General features: G+C 34.1%; 1 protein-coding gene and 1 long non-coding RNA gene across 6 annotated transcripts in view; one reads left to right on the top strand and one right to left on the bottom strand.

Annotated features, from left to right (window-relative positions):
• Positions 1 to 2,269: 2,269 nt before the first annotated feature.
• Positions 2,270 to 7,600, bottom strand: LOC116423744. The gene is made up of 3 exons (XR_004234264.1): positions 7,109 to 7,600; positions 3,314 to 3,395; positions 2,270 to 2,679 (listed from the first exon to the last, which is right to left on the bottom strand). It is a non-coding gene; the product is annotated as an uncharacterized LOC116423744 (long non-coding RNA).
• Positions 7,601 to 11,739: 4,139 nt separating this feature from the next.
• Positions 11,740 to 13,909, top strand: part of AKNAD1 (AKNA domain containing 1) — a 46,163-nt gene continuing 43,993 nt past the window's right edge. For all 5 annotated transcript variants that reach the window (XM_031967193.1, XM_031967192.1, XM_031967190.1 and 2 more), the window contains exon 1: positions 11,740 to 12,828. In XM_031967193.1, coding sequence (XP_031823053.1) covers positions 11,857 to 12,828 — 972 coding nt within the window. In that variant the 5' untranslated portion in view covers positions 11,740 to 11,856. The remainder of the gene's footprint in view (positions 12,829 to 13,909) is intronic.

The following is a 13,909-nucleotide window of genomic DNA, read 5'->3' as shown; positions in this document are numbered from 1 at the left end:
ATGTACATCCATATAAGTATAAAATACACATGTATAACATGTATGCACATGTGTATCTTTGTGTGTATATAAATGTTTCCCTGATCTACCATTTAGTAACCTTATCAAAAAAGAAAATAAACATCAGAATAAATTTCATCTGTCATGACCTTGATGAAGTCCTGCTGGGTCTTGTTTTTCCATAAACTCCTTTTTCTAAAAAACAAACAAACAAACAAAAAAACTTCTATTTCCAAACTTTTACTACATTTATTTGATAATTTTTACAAGAACTTCTCCAAAACTTGGAGGTGAGCTCATAGCAGACCTATGGTTTACTAACCATTCTCTTCCCTTTTTTGAAAATTGGTCCATTTTTCCCTTTTCCAGTCCTTTAGTATTTCTTTTGTTTTCCACTAGGATTTGGATATCTCTGACAAAACTGTTCAGTTCTATCATCAGCCTGTGCTTTGAGCACCTAACTGCGGTAGTTTATCTGGCCAAGACAACTGAGTTCAGTGAAGGTACACCACTAGATATATGTTTTCTTACTAGTTCTTTTCATTGGGTATCAACTTCCCATTAGCAATTTTTGTTCTGTCATTTCCAATGTCAAAGTCATTGTCCTTGGCCATGAAAACAGAAGCCACTTAAAAACTGAGTAACTGTCATCTTTCTGTTGCCAGTTATCAATATCCCATTGAACCCAAGCAGCAATCCTATCTTTTCTCTGAAAGTCTTAAAAGATGAAAATTTGAAGAACTTTCTTCAATATAGAACTTAACGCCTAACTCACCCCAGTCTTTTTGTTGTCCTCATCTTTTCTTGACAGCCTCAGAGTTCTTTCCAGGCTCTAGCTTTCATGACATTATTCTGAAAGATGTGCCATATTTGTATTCAGCTTCTGAATATATATATATATATATATATATATATATATATATATATATAATATAAGCAGGTGCCTTATATCATTTGATGAATTCCATATATTCCACATGGCTCTTTTTTGACATCTCTTGTTTTCTTACTCACAGGAATGATATTCAATCTTGATTCTAATAGATGTTAAATACACTTTTTTCTCTTTGGTAGAAAGGTGGAAGGCATAAACCCAAGTTATAGGATCATACATTAACTATTAAGCTAGAAGAGGCCCCAGAAGCCATTTAGTCCCATCTCCTTATTTTACAGATATTAGATTTGTTCCCACTGACATAATGAGTAAGTATCAGAGGCAACAAGATGGTATTGTGGATAGAAAGTCAGGATAGATCAAAATTCAAATCCAGCCTTGGATATTTACTAGCTATGGGAAACAAATTTCTTAGCCTCTTAATTTTCTCTACTATACATGAGGGTGATTATAGCAGCATTTACTTCCCAGTGTTGTTGTGAGTTTTATTAAAATAAGATATTTACAAAGTACTTTGGAAACTTTAAAGTTCTATATAAATTCTAGCTTTAAAAAAGTAAATTTTTTTGGATTCAGAAGCCTGTGCTCTTTCTACTGTGCCATGTTGCTACTATCACCCTGTTAAGACTTTTAAACTTAGATTTGCAAGATATCTGGTAGATATTTTTTTTAAACCAGCCTTTGTTATGTGTATTCCATCCCATTACAGGAAGTTGTGATCCATTTGTGGTATGGTCCATAAATCCAAATTCTGTCTTCAGACAACATCCTTTAACTATTGCCAGTTCAAATTTTTACTCCTGTTCTTCTTTACCTTTAAAAGGAAACGATGAACCAGACACAAACCTAAGACCCTATGACTTCAGTTTCTTTCCCAAGACAATGGAATCTTTGGAAATACTTTCTTGGTTCCTTCTGGCAGTATCATTTGTGACCACGTGAATCACCAAAGTTAGTGTTAGTAATCAGGCAGTTTGACAAGTCTTGGGAGGTTCTGTCATGCCGTGGATGTGTGCCTAGCAAGACAACAGATCTTTCATCATTTGAGGTTGATAAATAGCTGCCTCAGTATCCCAAACTATGAAACCACCAACCACCATTACTTTTCTCTTTTTCTTCCTGTAACCACCACTGGATTAAAGAAAGCTGGTGGAGAAATGGATAGTGCACTCCAGGATAGGCAGGAAGACCTGAGTTTAAATTTGATTGCACACACTAGCTGTGATCCTCTGCAAATTGTTAAGGTCTTTTTGCCTCAGTTTCTTCAACTATAAAATAATAGCACTTACTTCTCAGAGCTGTTATGAGAATTAAATGAAATAATACTTGGTAAAAGAAAAAAACCAAGAAAAAAAGCTTAGTACAGTGCCTGGTACATGATAGATTCTTTATAAATGCTTATTCCCTTACAGCATTTTAGAGATATACCCATATACCCAGAGAGATGCTCTTTCAATTGTAGGGTCTGTGGCTTTAGAATTTATCATTCTTTATAAGATAAGCAGTTACTTCCTACTTAGAAAGAACCTCAAATCTTTTTCTAAGTTTTAAGTATGCAGTTGTCATATTTTCCTTTCCCTTTTCCATCTGTATTTCTTCTGCTCTTTACCCTTTTAATAAAGATCAAATTTCTCTTCAATCACTTCAGATCCTGTCTCTCACCGTTTCTGCAGGGAAGTCCTACTTCTGGGTTTTGTTTTAAACATTTCATTGCTCCTGATAACCTAAAGAATGGAGAGGCATTCCAAAAATGTTTCATTTTCTGTTCTATAAGGGAGAACTACCTATAATTGGAACATAAGAGATAGCCCATCAGTTAGCTGGAAGAGAAATACATACATTGAAATTTAATTCAAGGCATTGCAAATTGTTCCCTGCTTTCTCTACTGATAGTGATTCAGTCTTGTTTCTTTGGTCTGATCATAAGTATTTACATCCCACCTCCAAAGCATCTCCTTAAGAATTTTACAATCTTTTGTCACCTTTTAACCTCTTGAGAACCACACCAGACTTCCCTTTGTCCCAGTAGCTTTTATACTTTGTCATACTTCCTTTAATTTTTCTCACTAACTTCTTGTTTTACAGGTTTCTTTTACCTACAATTTACTTTAACAATTTATTTTAATTAACCTTTCTTAGTTACCTTTTATGTTTTATTTGTCCTAGGGTCTGGGACAATAATAGATTTTTAGATATTTAATAATAGATATTTAATAAAGATTTTTGACTAACTGATTTATGAACTACTTTCTTGTCTTCTTTATTAAGTATATTCTATCCCTTAGTCTTGTTCTTTTTTGTGCAATCTCCCCCCCCCCCCATAAAGTCTGGAAGTAGATTCTAGATAATAAAGATTGTTTTCCTTCAAAATTTCCTCCTCTTATTTTTTCTCTAGATTCCTTTAACTGCTCTTCCTACCTTCAGTTTATCCCTCTTCAAATTCATCTTCCACAGAACTCTTATTTACTTATTACTGATGGCCAGATTTTATTTCCACCATCTGTGAGAGAAGGAAAAGAAAATGTAAACAACTTTATATCCTTCCAACTATGTCATCCTTCTTCATAAGCTAAGGTACCAGTTATGTCACAATTCTACTCAATCTTTCAATAACCTTCCCATTTTCCTACAAAATTTAAACTCTTGGCATTCATTCAATGTCCTTTACAAACTGGCTCCAAACTGCCTTTTCAACCCTCACACTGCTCTCTTTTTCATATTTTACATTCCAATCAAACTCAATCTCTTGTTTTAGTCCTGTTCCCAACCCCAATTTAAGTTCCTCCTTCTTTCAAGACCTACCCAAGTCAGGTGATAGCTCTTTCACAAAGCTTTTCTTCTTTTCCGTTTTATTTTTTTTTTAACTATTCTTAACTTTTTTTTTTTCAATTTTGAGTTCAAAAAACCCTTCCTTCCCCTACAAGGTGAGCAATTTGCTATATAGATTATATATGTGGAGTCATACAAAACATATTTCCATATTAGTCATGTTGCCAGAAAACAAACAAAAAACCAAGACAAAAAACTCCAAGAAAAATAAGGAAAGTTAAAAAAAAATCCTCAGACTTTACTTTTTATCATGTAAGTTTTCTCAGGTTTTTCTGAAACCATCTTATTTCTTATAGCATAACAGTCTTCATCACAATCATATACCATAGCTTGTTCAGCGTTTTCTGAATTGACAGGCATCTCTTCAATTTCCATTTCTTTGCCACCACAAAAAGAACTACTGCAAATATTTTTGTACATATAAAATTCTTTTCTTCTTATTTCAATCTCTTTGGAAGACAGACTTAGTAGCATTGTTGGGTCAAAGGGTATGTGTAGTTTTATATGCCTTTAGGTATAGTCCAAATTGTTTTCTAGAGTGATTGGATCAGTTCACAAACTTCACAACTCCCCCTACATTTTAGCGTCCCAGTTTTTCCACATCCTCTCCCAAACATTTGTCATTTTTCTTTTCCTTTCTGTCATATTTGCCAGTCTGGTATGTATGAGGTGTTACCTCCAACTTTGTTTGTTTTCCTTCTAAAGCAATTGAGGTTAAATGACTCACTCAGCTTAAAGTATTAAGTGTCTGAGGCTGGATTGGAACTTGGGTCCTCCTGACTTCAGGACTGGTCTATCTGCTGCACCATCTAGCTACCCCTTTCAGAGTTGTTTAATTTACATTTCCCTAATCAATAGAGATTTAGACCACTTTTTCAAATATCTATAAATAGCTTTGATTTTTTTTCTCCTGAAAATTACCTGTTCATATCCTTTGATTTATCAATTGAAATGGTTCTTAAATTAAAAAAAAATTTTTTTGACTCAATTCCCTCTATACTTGAAAAATAAAGTCTTTATCAGAGAAAAATGCTATAAAATCCCTTCCCCAATTTCTTGCCTTTCTTCTATTTTTAACTGCATTAAATTTGTTTATACAAAATCTTTTTAATTTAATATAATCAAAATTCCCTGTTTTATATTACATAATGTTCTTTATCTTTTGTTCAGTCATCTGACAAGTATACTATTCCTTGCTCTGCTAAATTGTTTACAATACCAGTTTTTATGTCTAAATCATGTAGCCAATTTGGTCTTGGTATATGGCATGAGATGATGGTCTCATACTAGGCATACCTAGTTTCTGCTAAAATGCTTTCCAGTATTTCCAACAATTTTTATCAAATAATGAGTTCTTATTTCAAAATATATACAAATTATCCATTTATTAAGTACAAGTTTAGAATAGTTACTTACTGATCTACTAGTATATTTCTTAGTACCAATTTGTTATAATGATTATCACTTTGTAATACAGTTTGAAATCTGTTATGACTATGCTACTTTCCTTCCTATTTTTTTCATTGATTCCTTGATAATCTTGATATTTTCTTCTTCCAGATGAACATTATTTTTTCTAGCTCTATAAAATAATTTCTGGTAGTATGATTGGTATGGCACTGAATGAGTAAATGAATTTAGATAGAATTGTCATTTTTATTATATTGGTTTGGCCTCATAAGCAATTAATATTTCTCCAGTTGTTTAGATCTTAATTATTTATTATCTTATTTGTTATTTGTGTGAAAATTGTTATGTAAGATGGGTTTGTCTTAGCAAGTAGATACCCAAATATTTTATCTTATCAGCAGTTATTTTGACTGGAATTTCTCTATCTTTTCCTGCTGGATTTTGTTGGTAACAAGTAGAAGTATAGGCAATGTGGGTTTATTTTATATGCTGCAATTTTGTTGAAGTTAATTGTTTCAAATAGTTTTTAGTTGTTTCTCTAGGATTAGAGAAACAGTATATCATCATTAGAGAAAAAGTATATCATCACATTATCTTCAAAGAATGATAGTTTTATTTTCCCATTGCCTATTCTAATTCCTTTAATTTCTTTTTCTTTTCTTAATGCTACGGTTAACATGTACAATGTTGAATAATAGTGGTGATAATGGGCATCCTTTATTTACAATTCTGCTATTGGGAAGACTTAGCTTATCCCCATTACAGATAGCTCTTGCTTTTAGGTTAAGGCAGATACTACTTATAATTTTAAGGAAAACTCCATTTATTCATATGCTGCCTAGTATTTTTTTAAAATAAGAATGAATGTTGTATTTTGTCAAAAGTTTTTTCTGCCCCTATTGAAATAATCATGTGAGTTTTTTTTGGTTTTGCTATTGCTATGGAGTGTTAAAAACACAGGAAAGCATAGGAATAAATGGATTTTCTCTTAAAATGATAAGTAGTATCATTACTACTTATAAAATGGTATAAGCAAAAGAGTTTAGAGATAAAAGTAGCAGTATATTTTTTTGACTTGGACCAGAAAGTAAAGGACTTTTAATAAAGAAATTCCTTCTATCAATGAATATCAGCAATTGTTCTGCAAATTATATATTTTTAGAACACTGCCTGGAACACTGAGAGGTTAATTTAATTATTCATAGTCACAGAACCAATATATGTCAGAGAGCAGACTTGATCAAGCTCCAGATCTTCTTGGCTTTGCATTTGTCTCTACCTCTAAAAGTGTCTATGTTGTTTTTCAGCAGTATATTATTTATATCATAATTCAGGTTAATAATTTTTAGCAGTTATAAGTATTACAATAAACCATTTACTAGGTGCCAAAAATTCACTAAGCATTCCATAAAACAGGAATGTCTACACACTAATTATACATATGCCTCCTGGCTAAATTTGGAAGAAGAAAACTATTTCAGATTCTTATAGTGTAAGGAAAATTATGGCTAAGGCTTGAGTTAAAATGTGCTTGCCTTAATGTTTCATGGAGAAACTCCTCTAATAAATGATTCTCATCAGTTCAGCAGAATTTTTTCCCTGGCTTTAAAAATAGAACAATGTAAATACATTTATAACAGCTGGTCACCAAATCCATGTATCTGCATGGAAGAAATACCTTTATTTCTTAGGCTGGCTATAAATAACACACCCATCTGGCTCTCTCTGAAGTACTGAACAAGTTTTTTGTGCCTTCCTTATGACATTAAAACAATGGCAAGTTGAAACCAATACTATATTCAAAGGTATATGGTTACAGTTAAAGAGACATTGCATTTGTAAGAAACTTACAATTCAGAGATAAGGTTATCAGGTCTGATTACATGAGAGTAATCAAATGTAGTCATTACAGAAGTAGCATAGATCATCTTACATTTGAAAATAGTTTAATCTAGAAAATTGAATGTGCAATACCTGGATACCACATCAGAGGATACCTGACTCCTGGATGTGGCCTAGAATGTGTGGTTTTACTGAACAGTCACTCTCTTCCCTGGGCAAGTAGAAGTCCTGAGATAAGAATGAAGAAAGGAAATGTAAACATAAAAACATAGTTCATTCAAGTGTTTGTGAATACTTCTAAATGCAGCAGGGATTCAGATCAAATCAGAAGTTAGTTGTGTGGTTGGAGTCTTCTGAGTGATTTTTCTTGTACTTGATAAAACCTGGAAGAAACAAGGAATCACCATGATTTTTGAAATCCTCTTTTTTTGTTCTGCTATTCACCTCTTCGCAGGGTTAAATGGCTTGCCCAGCATCACACAGCTAGTTTGAAGTCAAATTTGAACTCAAGAAGATAAGTCCTCCGATTCCACTCTGCCACCTATTGCCGTTCATCTTGACTTTTGTCTCTGGGCTTCCAATAAGAAAAGAGTGAGGATGACATCTTGGTGCCCCTCTGCCTCACTTAAACCCAATTCCCATGCAGGTCAAGACATCACCCATGATGTCATTGCTTCTCTTTGAAAATGAAGGATGAACAACAACCAGCTCTTCACAAATTGCCAATTGTGGAAGAAAAAAGATGGCTTATAATTAGAGAAGGTTCATCTTTTTCAAAAAGTCCAGCAAAAAGGTCAGTCTGTGACCTCTATAACCCATGTACAGTGATTGAGCTTCCAATTGCTGATAAAAGGTTTTCACCTATTTATCTCAGCTCTAATGAGGTCTAAGAATGAGAGAATGTGTAGTGTATAACTTTTAAGCTAGAAAGAAGCAAAGTAGGTTTGTGTATTAAAAGCTCCCCACTCTAGATTCTACCCTTTTTAGATGTCATAAGTCTATCAACAAAGATGACAGGGTCTGCATTGTTGGGTCATTATCTCCTGCTTTTCCCTGAATGTGGTTACAAAGGTAGGAAAGAGGAGTGTTGGAAATGAGACTCAGGACAAGAGAGTCCTTGTAGTGCAACCTGGACACTCTGGACAACCCCCAGGGGGTGGGGGGCAACAATACAGGCCTGATTTCTCCTCCTCCCTCTTGGTCATAGGGCTCTTCCTAAACTGAATGGAAAGCTGGTGTTCTAATTCAGAACCGATGGGGTTGGGGGTTGAGACTAGGACTGCTTGAAAGAAATGACCACAGTTATTATTTCAATGACAAGGTCAATCCCCTAATGTAAAACTTTATATTCTCACCCAATTGGCTTTATTGAGTTAAAAAAACAAAACCTTACCGATCACAAATTATTCAATGATACTCTTCAACTTTTAATTCTGAGACAAATTTGATTTTCTCTTCCACAGATAGTCCTAATTGATCCCATCAGATTTCTAATCAGCTTAACCATCTTCTTACACTGGAATAACCTCTCATCAGGATTCATTTTCTTACTCCAAAGGTTACACTAAATTTCAATGCCATAACAAAGTAAAGCACTTAAGGGAAAGTTGTCTACAAGGCTATCACTTTATCACATCTTTGGGGAATGTCCAGAGAGAAGTGTGTTTTATAAGATTGCTGGTGGCTTACGGCGAGAGAGATTTGTGAATTATTGCCAAGCACATAATAGCTAATGTATCTGCTGGAGCAGTCAGTATACCCAAAGGAGTTAGCTGATTTCAGTATAATCTACTGGATTTCTAGACAGGTTGTGTCCAGTTTTTAGATGGAATCTCTTTTGCTGATATTTTGAATTCCAAGGTTGAGCTAGCTATCAACTCGGAAGAGATGTTTCATTTCTTTCCAGATAACTGTAAAGAGTTCATTAAAGTGCTTAGAAATGTGAATGATTCAAGAAGAAAATGTGAAAAAAAAGGCAAAAAAAGAACTGTTTTTAAAAGTAAATGATGAAAGGAAACCTCTGATCCTGGCTTATCTAGACATCCTCTTACCCCTAGCCCTCCCTTCCATCCAACTAGGAGGGCATAGGAATAAATGATAGGTTTTTTTATTTGTTTAAATATGAATATTTTCTAAAATCTGAAAATGTTAAATTTGAATACTTAAGATGGTTGAAATCTTCCAGAAAATGGGTAGAGGACCTCCTCTACCAAGTAAGAAGTTTTTCAGTAAAGAGAATCAGTCTATAAAGACATGAGACATGATGAGTAAGCCTTGGGTTATATAGCCTGACATGTGAAAAATCTGACAAAAGGAAACTAGATCCACTTTGACATTGTCTGGCTTTTTATTTAAGAATTTAAAATTTTCATATTCAAGTATTTCATAGAGATTTAGTTTTATAATCAAATATGGTATTTGAAAAGAGAATTTTAATGTAGGTCTCATCTTCTTTCCATCAAACTACTTATGTTTTCCTCCTGTTCCCAAATAGAGGCATGTGTACTTTCACTGTTGTCCTTTGAATATTTTGACTGTGGAACTTTTGGTAAGGACAAAATAAAGCAATTCTGTGTGGGAGGACTGCTAGCTGTCCTAGCATTGAGTTGAAATTTACTCCGTCTGTGTCTCCTAAAACCTACAGAAAATTTGATTTTTTTTTTTTTGTCATTTAGCCTTCAGTTATAATCATATAGTCTTCAATTCAGTAGAATCAGTTAGTTTCTGACTCTACTTATCTAGATGGGCTTCATTTTAAAGTCAGTTATATTACTGAGAAGTTACAAATCAAACTTTTATAAGTAGAATAATTTGAAAATGTGCCAAGGGAGCTTCCCATTTAAAGAAAACCTGTGGTTTGTTTAGTCCTTCTGAAAAACAAAGCATCTTAAAAAAATAAAGCAACTAATAACTCTCTAATTTATCTGCTTTTTAAATTTGTTTTTTGTATGTTGGGTTTTCTTATATACCAAGTAACATTTGCATTAATATCTGCCTGGAGCACATTTGGTCAATTTTAATTATATTTAGTTTGTTTTTCTTCATTAGAGAGTTTTTTTTTAAGTTATAGCCTTTAACAGATCATTCAAATATTCAAATTCTCTTAGAGAATTCTAGAGATAAGAGAATATAAGAGCTTATCTAGCTCAACCCTATAATTGTAGAGATGAGGACAGTAAGACACAAGAAAATTGCCTGAGTTCCACAAGTCCCTTGATTGGTTGTGTCAGAACTGACTTTCAGAACCACTCTGCTCTTCCACCAGATAAACCAAAGTTATTATTGTACTATTTCTGAGAAGTAATGAGTGGATTTTGGAACTGGAAGGGACAAACAAAAAGGAAGTTTTTCAAAATTTTCAGTATTGAAGATAGATATAGAGCAAGGGGAGTGGATTGGGGTGGGGGGAGTGCTTCAACAACAGATTTATTTTGCAAACATTAACTACCCATTGAGTTCAAGATACTGCTAAGTCCTGGATAGGTACAAAGACAAGAATGAAACACATGAAAGTCACATGTCATGCTTTAGCGGAGGAATACACATGTGTGGGGTGTGTGTGTGTGTATGTGTGTGTGTGTGTGTGTGTGTACGTACTAGCCATTGAATGGCAAGAGAATTAGGGAAGACTTTTTAGAAGGAATGGCTTCTAAACTGATGGTCTAGAAAAGATGACAAGGATTTTGAAAGACATAGATAAAGAGAGAGGTAGGTGACAAGTAGATAGGATGGCTTGTGCAAATGTGCCAAGGAGGGAGATGGCATGTTGCATTCAGGAAACAGATGACCAGTAAATATGAGGAGCCGTCAGATCATGAGCAGGGGAATAATGTGGAATAACTTTGATAAGTTGGAGGTAGATTGTGGAAATTGAAGAATTTCAGGCTAGAAACCTCTTTGTATTTGAAAGGCAATTAAAGATATTTGAGCAGGGGAATAACATTGTCAGCTCTGTGCTTTAGAGTGACAGGTGTAGATGCTGCTTCAGCACATTCAGTACAGTAGGGATGACATTTTGGTCATAATTCTGTCCTTTTCTGGGCCCTCCTCATTCAGGGTGTAACAGGAGGAAACTATAACCAAAGAGAGTCCAGGACTGGCAACATGGACTCTAGTAGTGATTTCTAACTGAAATAAAAAGGGTCATATGACTTAAGTGTGGAAGGAAAATAAATGAGGATCAACTAAATTTAAAATTATTTACATTTGTTAAAATGCAAACAATTGTTTCATAATTTTTTTAAAAAATTTGTTTTGTTTATATTTGAAGATGAGTTTTTAAAATGCTTTGGGAAGTCATACTCTCAGAGAGTTTTTTCTTAAAATATGATGGCAAATATTTATAATTTTTTCCCTCTTCACTTAGAGGTAAGTGCCAGTCAAGATTCAAGGAAAGAAAATAAACCTGGAGTTTGGGAGTGGAGCAGAGAGAGTATTCTTATCTTTCTCATTCCATATTCATTTTATATATTTGATTGAGAGGTTAATATGGTATTGATAATACCACTGATAATAGATTAGTTTTTGTTAAGCTAATTGCCTCTCCAATGGCAAATGCACTTCTCTTTAAACAGATCCATTATTATTTTTTAAAACTTGTATTACTTTTATTTTTAAAATTATTGCCATTATTATTTATTACTTTTTATTTATTATTACTTTTGTTTTGACCTTGTTTGCAAAGATGTGCCTGGGATAGTTAGATATTACTGCATTCTGATGAATTTTAACTGTGAAGTTGTTTTTTCATGTCTCACAGAATAAGATTTATGCAATAAATTAAAGCATTCTATGAAAAAGATCAATGAAAATTGGAGGAAATCTAATTGCCATTAATCAAGACAGCAGGCAATACAGTGCAAAGAACAAATTGAACACTCATGGATGATTTGGATTTATCTGGAGATACAACTGATAAGGAGCAAGAGGACTTGCCTTATGATGGGGACCTGATCGAGAATACTGAACTGCTCCATTCCCACACTGAGATTTTTCCTTCAATAAAAGAAAAGTCTGAAGCTTTCCAACAGTCAGTCTTTTCAAATGCAGAAATGCCTCAAATAGACATTCCAAGATGTGCAAATGACACTTTCCTTGAAACTTCTGTAACTAAAAAGCACAGTGAAGAATGCTGCACTAGATATTTTGACATTCCAACTAATAACGAGGAGCCTTCCAACTCAAAAATTTCTGATATTTTACTCCACCATCTGTCCAAAAAAGGGTTCTCAAATGCCATCCAGCCTGTTGATTGTAAAACTTACCCTGAGGTATCAATTGAAACTTTTGATGAAACCATTTTTAAAAGCCTTATTCTTCATTGTAGTGCGAGTTCTTTATCAAGAGAAATAAACACAGATCTCTCTGACCAGCTTCTCCATAAAAGAAATGTTATGTGTAATCAGTCCAGTCAGAGACAACTCACTGAGAAGGAAAAGATATTTCATTTTGATTTTGAGGAGCCAGTGATTCCTGAAGACTACTTTCCAGGAGATCCGTATTTAATAACTGAAAACAGAAGCCCAAGTTATCTACAAACAATGTGCAGTGGGCAGACAGCCCAGAAATATTTGTTTGAAAGACTAAGCTCTGACAGTAGACTTAAATATGGCCAAGATCAAGTTCATGATCCTCTTCCTGATTTCTTTCAAGTCACTCCCCAAATCAGAATATCTAAACCTAATAGCCATCATAGATTGGCAACTGTTGTTCAACAGACCAATTCCTCTCCTAACTTGAATGAGAAATCAGCTGTGGTGCAAGGTGATTTAGAAAGCATGGCTATGAATTTTCTTGACAGAAAGCCTCAAGAAAATAAAGAAGAAACTATTGAGCTAACGCAATACTTACAGGTAAATGAAATATGATTCCAGGAGGTATTGCAATTGAAGCTTTCTCCAGTATGACTGGATCTGGTGGGAAGGTCCTAGGTGGGAGAGTGAGGAGATCCTTAGGCAAAGTCCAGATTTGACTACTGACATTGGGCACAGCCTCAAGCTAGAGACTTCACCTCTTTGGGCCTCAGTCTGTTCCTTTGCAGGTTGAAGGGGTTGGGTTAAATAGTTGCTTGGGGTGTTTTTGACTATTAGATGTTTTCTGAAAATCTGTTCTACCTCAATGGTTTTTTTCTACTTTGAAAAGCTCTCATTGGTGAGGAATGTCACTGTGATGCCAGTTAGCTCAGCTACAATAGCAAGATCACTGGATGTACAATCAGAAGACCCAAATTCAAAATCTGCTTATTACCTGTGTGATTTTGAGCAATCATTTCCTCTCTTTCGGCTTCAGTTTTCTCATCTGTAAAATGTGAGAGTTGGTCTAGGTAATCTCTAATATTTTTTTGACTGGAAATTTTATAATCACCTTAGCTCATATTATAGAATAATGTGTCTAGCCCAACATTTCTTGGCATATAACTCCTATCAATATTAATGGAAACATTTTTGCATTAAGTTCTGAATAATTTGCTCCAAATCTACAACTGTGCAAAGTAACTGTGTTAGCAGAGTAAACTTTGAAATACAATATTTTAAATGTTATTTAATGTCATTTTCTTCCCTCTCCTCACACAATTCTTTGTAAATAAAAGTCAATGACTGACCATGTTGAGGGCTAGAATCTCATTGATCATTTAAAGTTCAATACTAAGCTAAACATACTGCACATATAATTACAAGAGATAGATTTATTTGCTAGTAGACCTATATGATTTCTCTTTTAAACTCTCATTGTAATGCTTACTTGGCTCAATAATTCCATGTGTCTGATTGCCCTGTTTCTGAAAAGTGAATACAACACTTTTATTCAGAGATGATCAAGGAAGAAAACTCTCTCCACACTTGATCTCTATTCCAAAATTCTCTGCTTCAGCTAAGCTCATGACTGAGTTTGAGAAGAAAACCAATTATTCCAGCAGATGAAATGTTACTAATT

The sequence above is a fragment of the Sarcophilus harrisii genome, chromosome 4 (assembly GCF_902635505.1).
Source record: "Sarcophilus harrisii chromosome 4, mSarHar1.11, whole genome shotgun sequence".
NCBI classification, from domain to species: Eukaryota; Metazoa; Chordata; class Mammalia; order Dasyuromorphia; family Dasyuridae; genus Sarcophilus; species Sarcophilus harrisii.
This window is presented reverse-complemented; position numbering and strand designations above follow the sequence as displayed.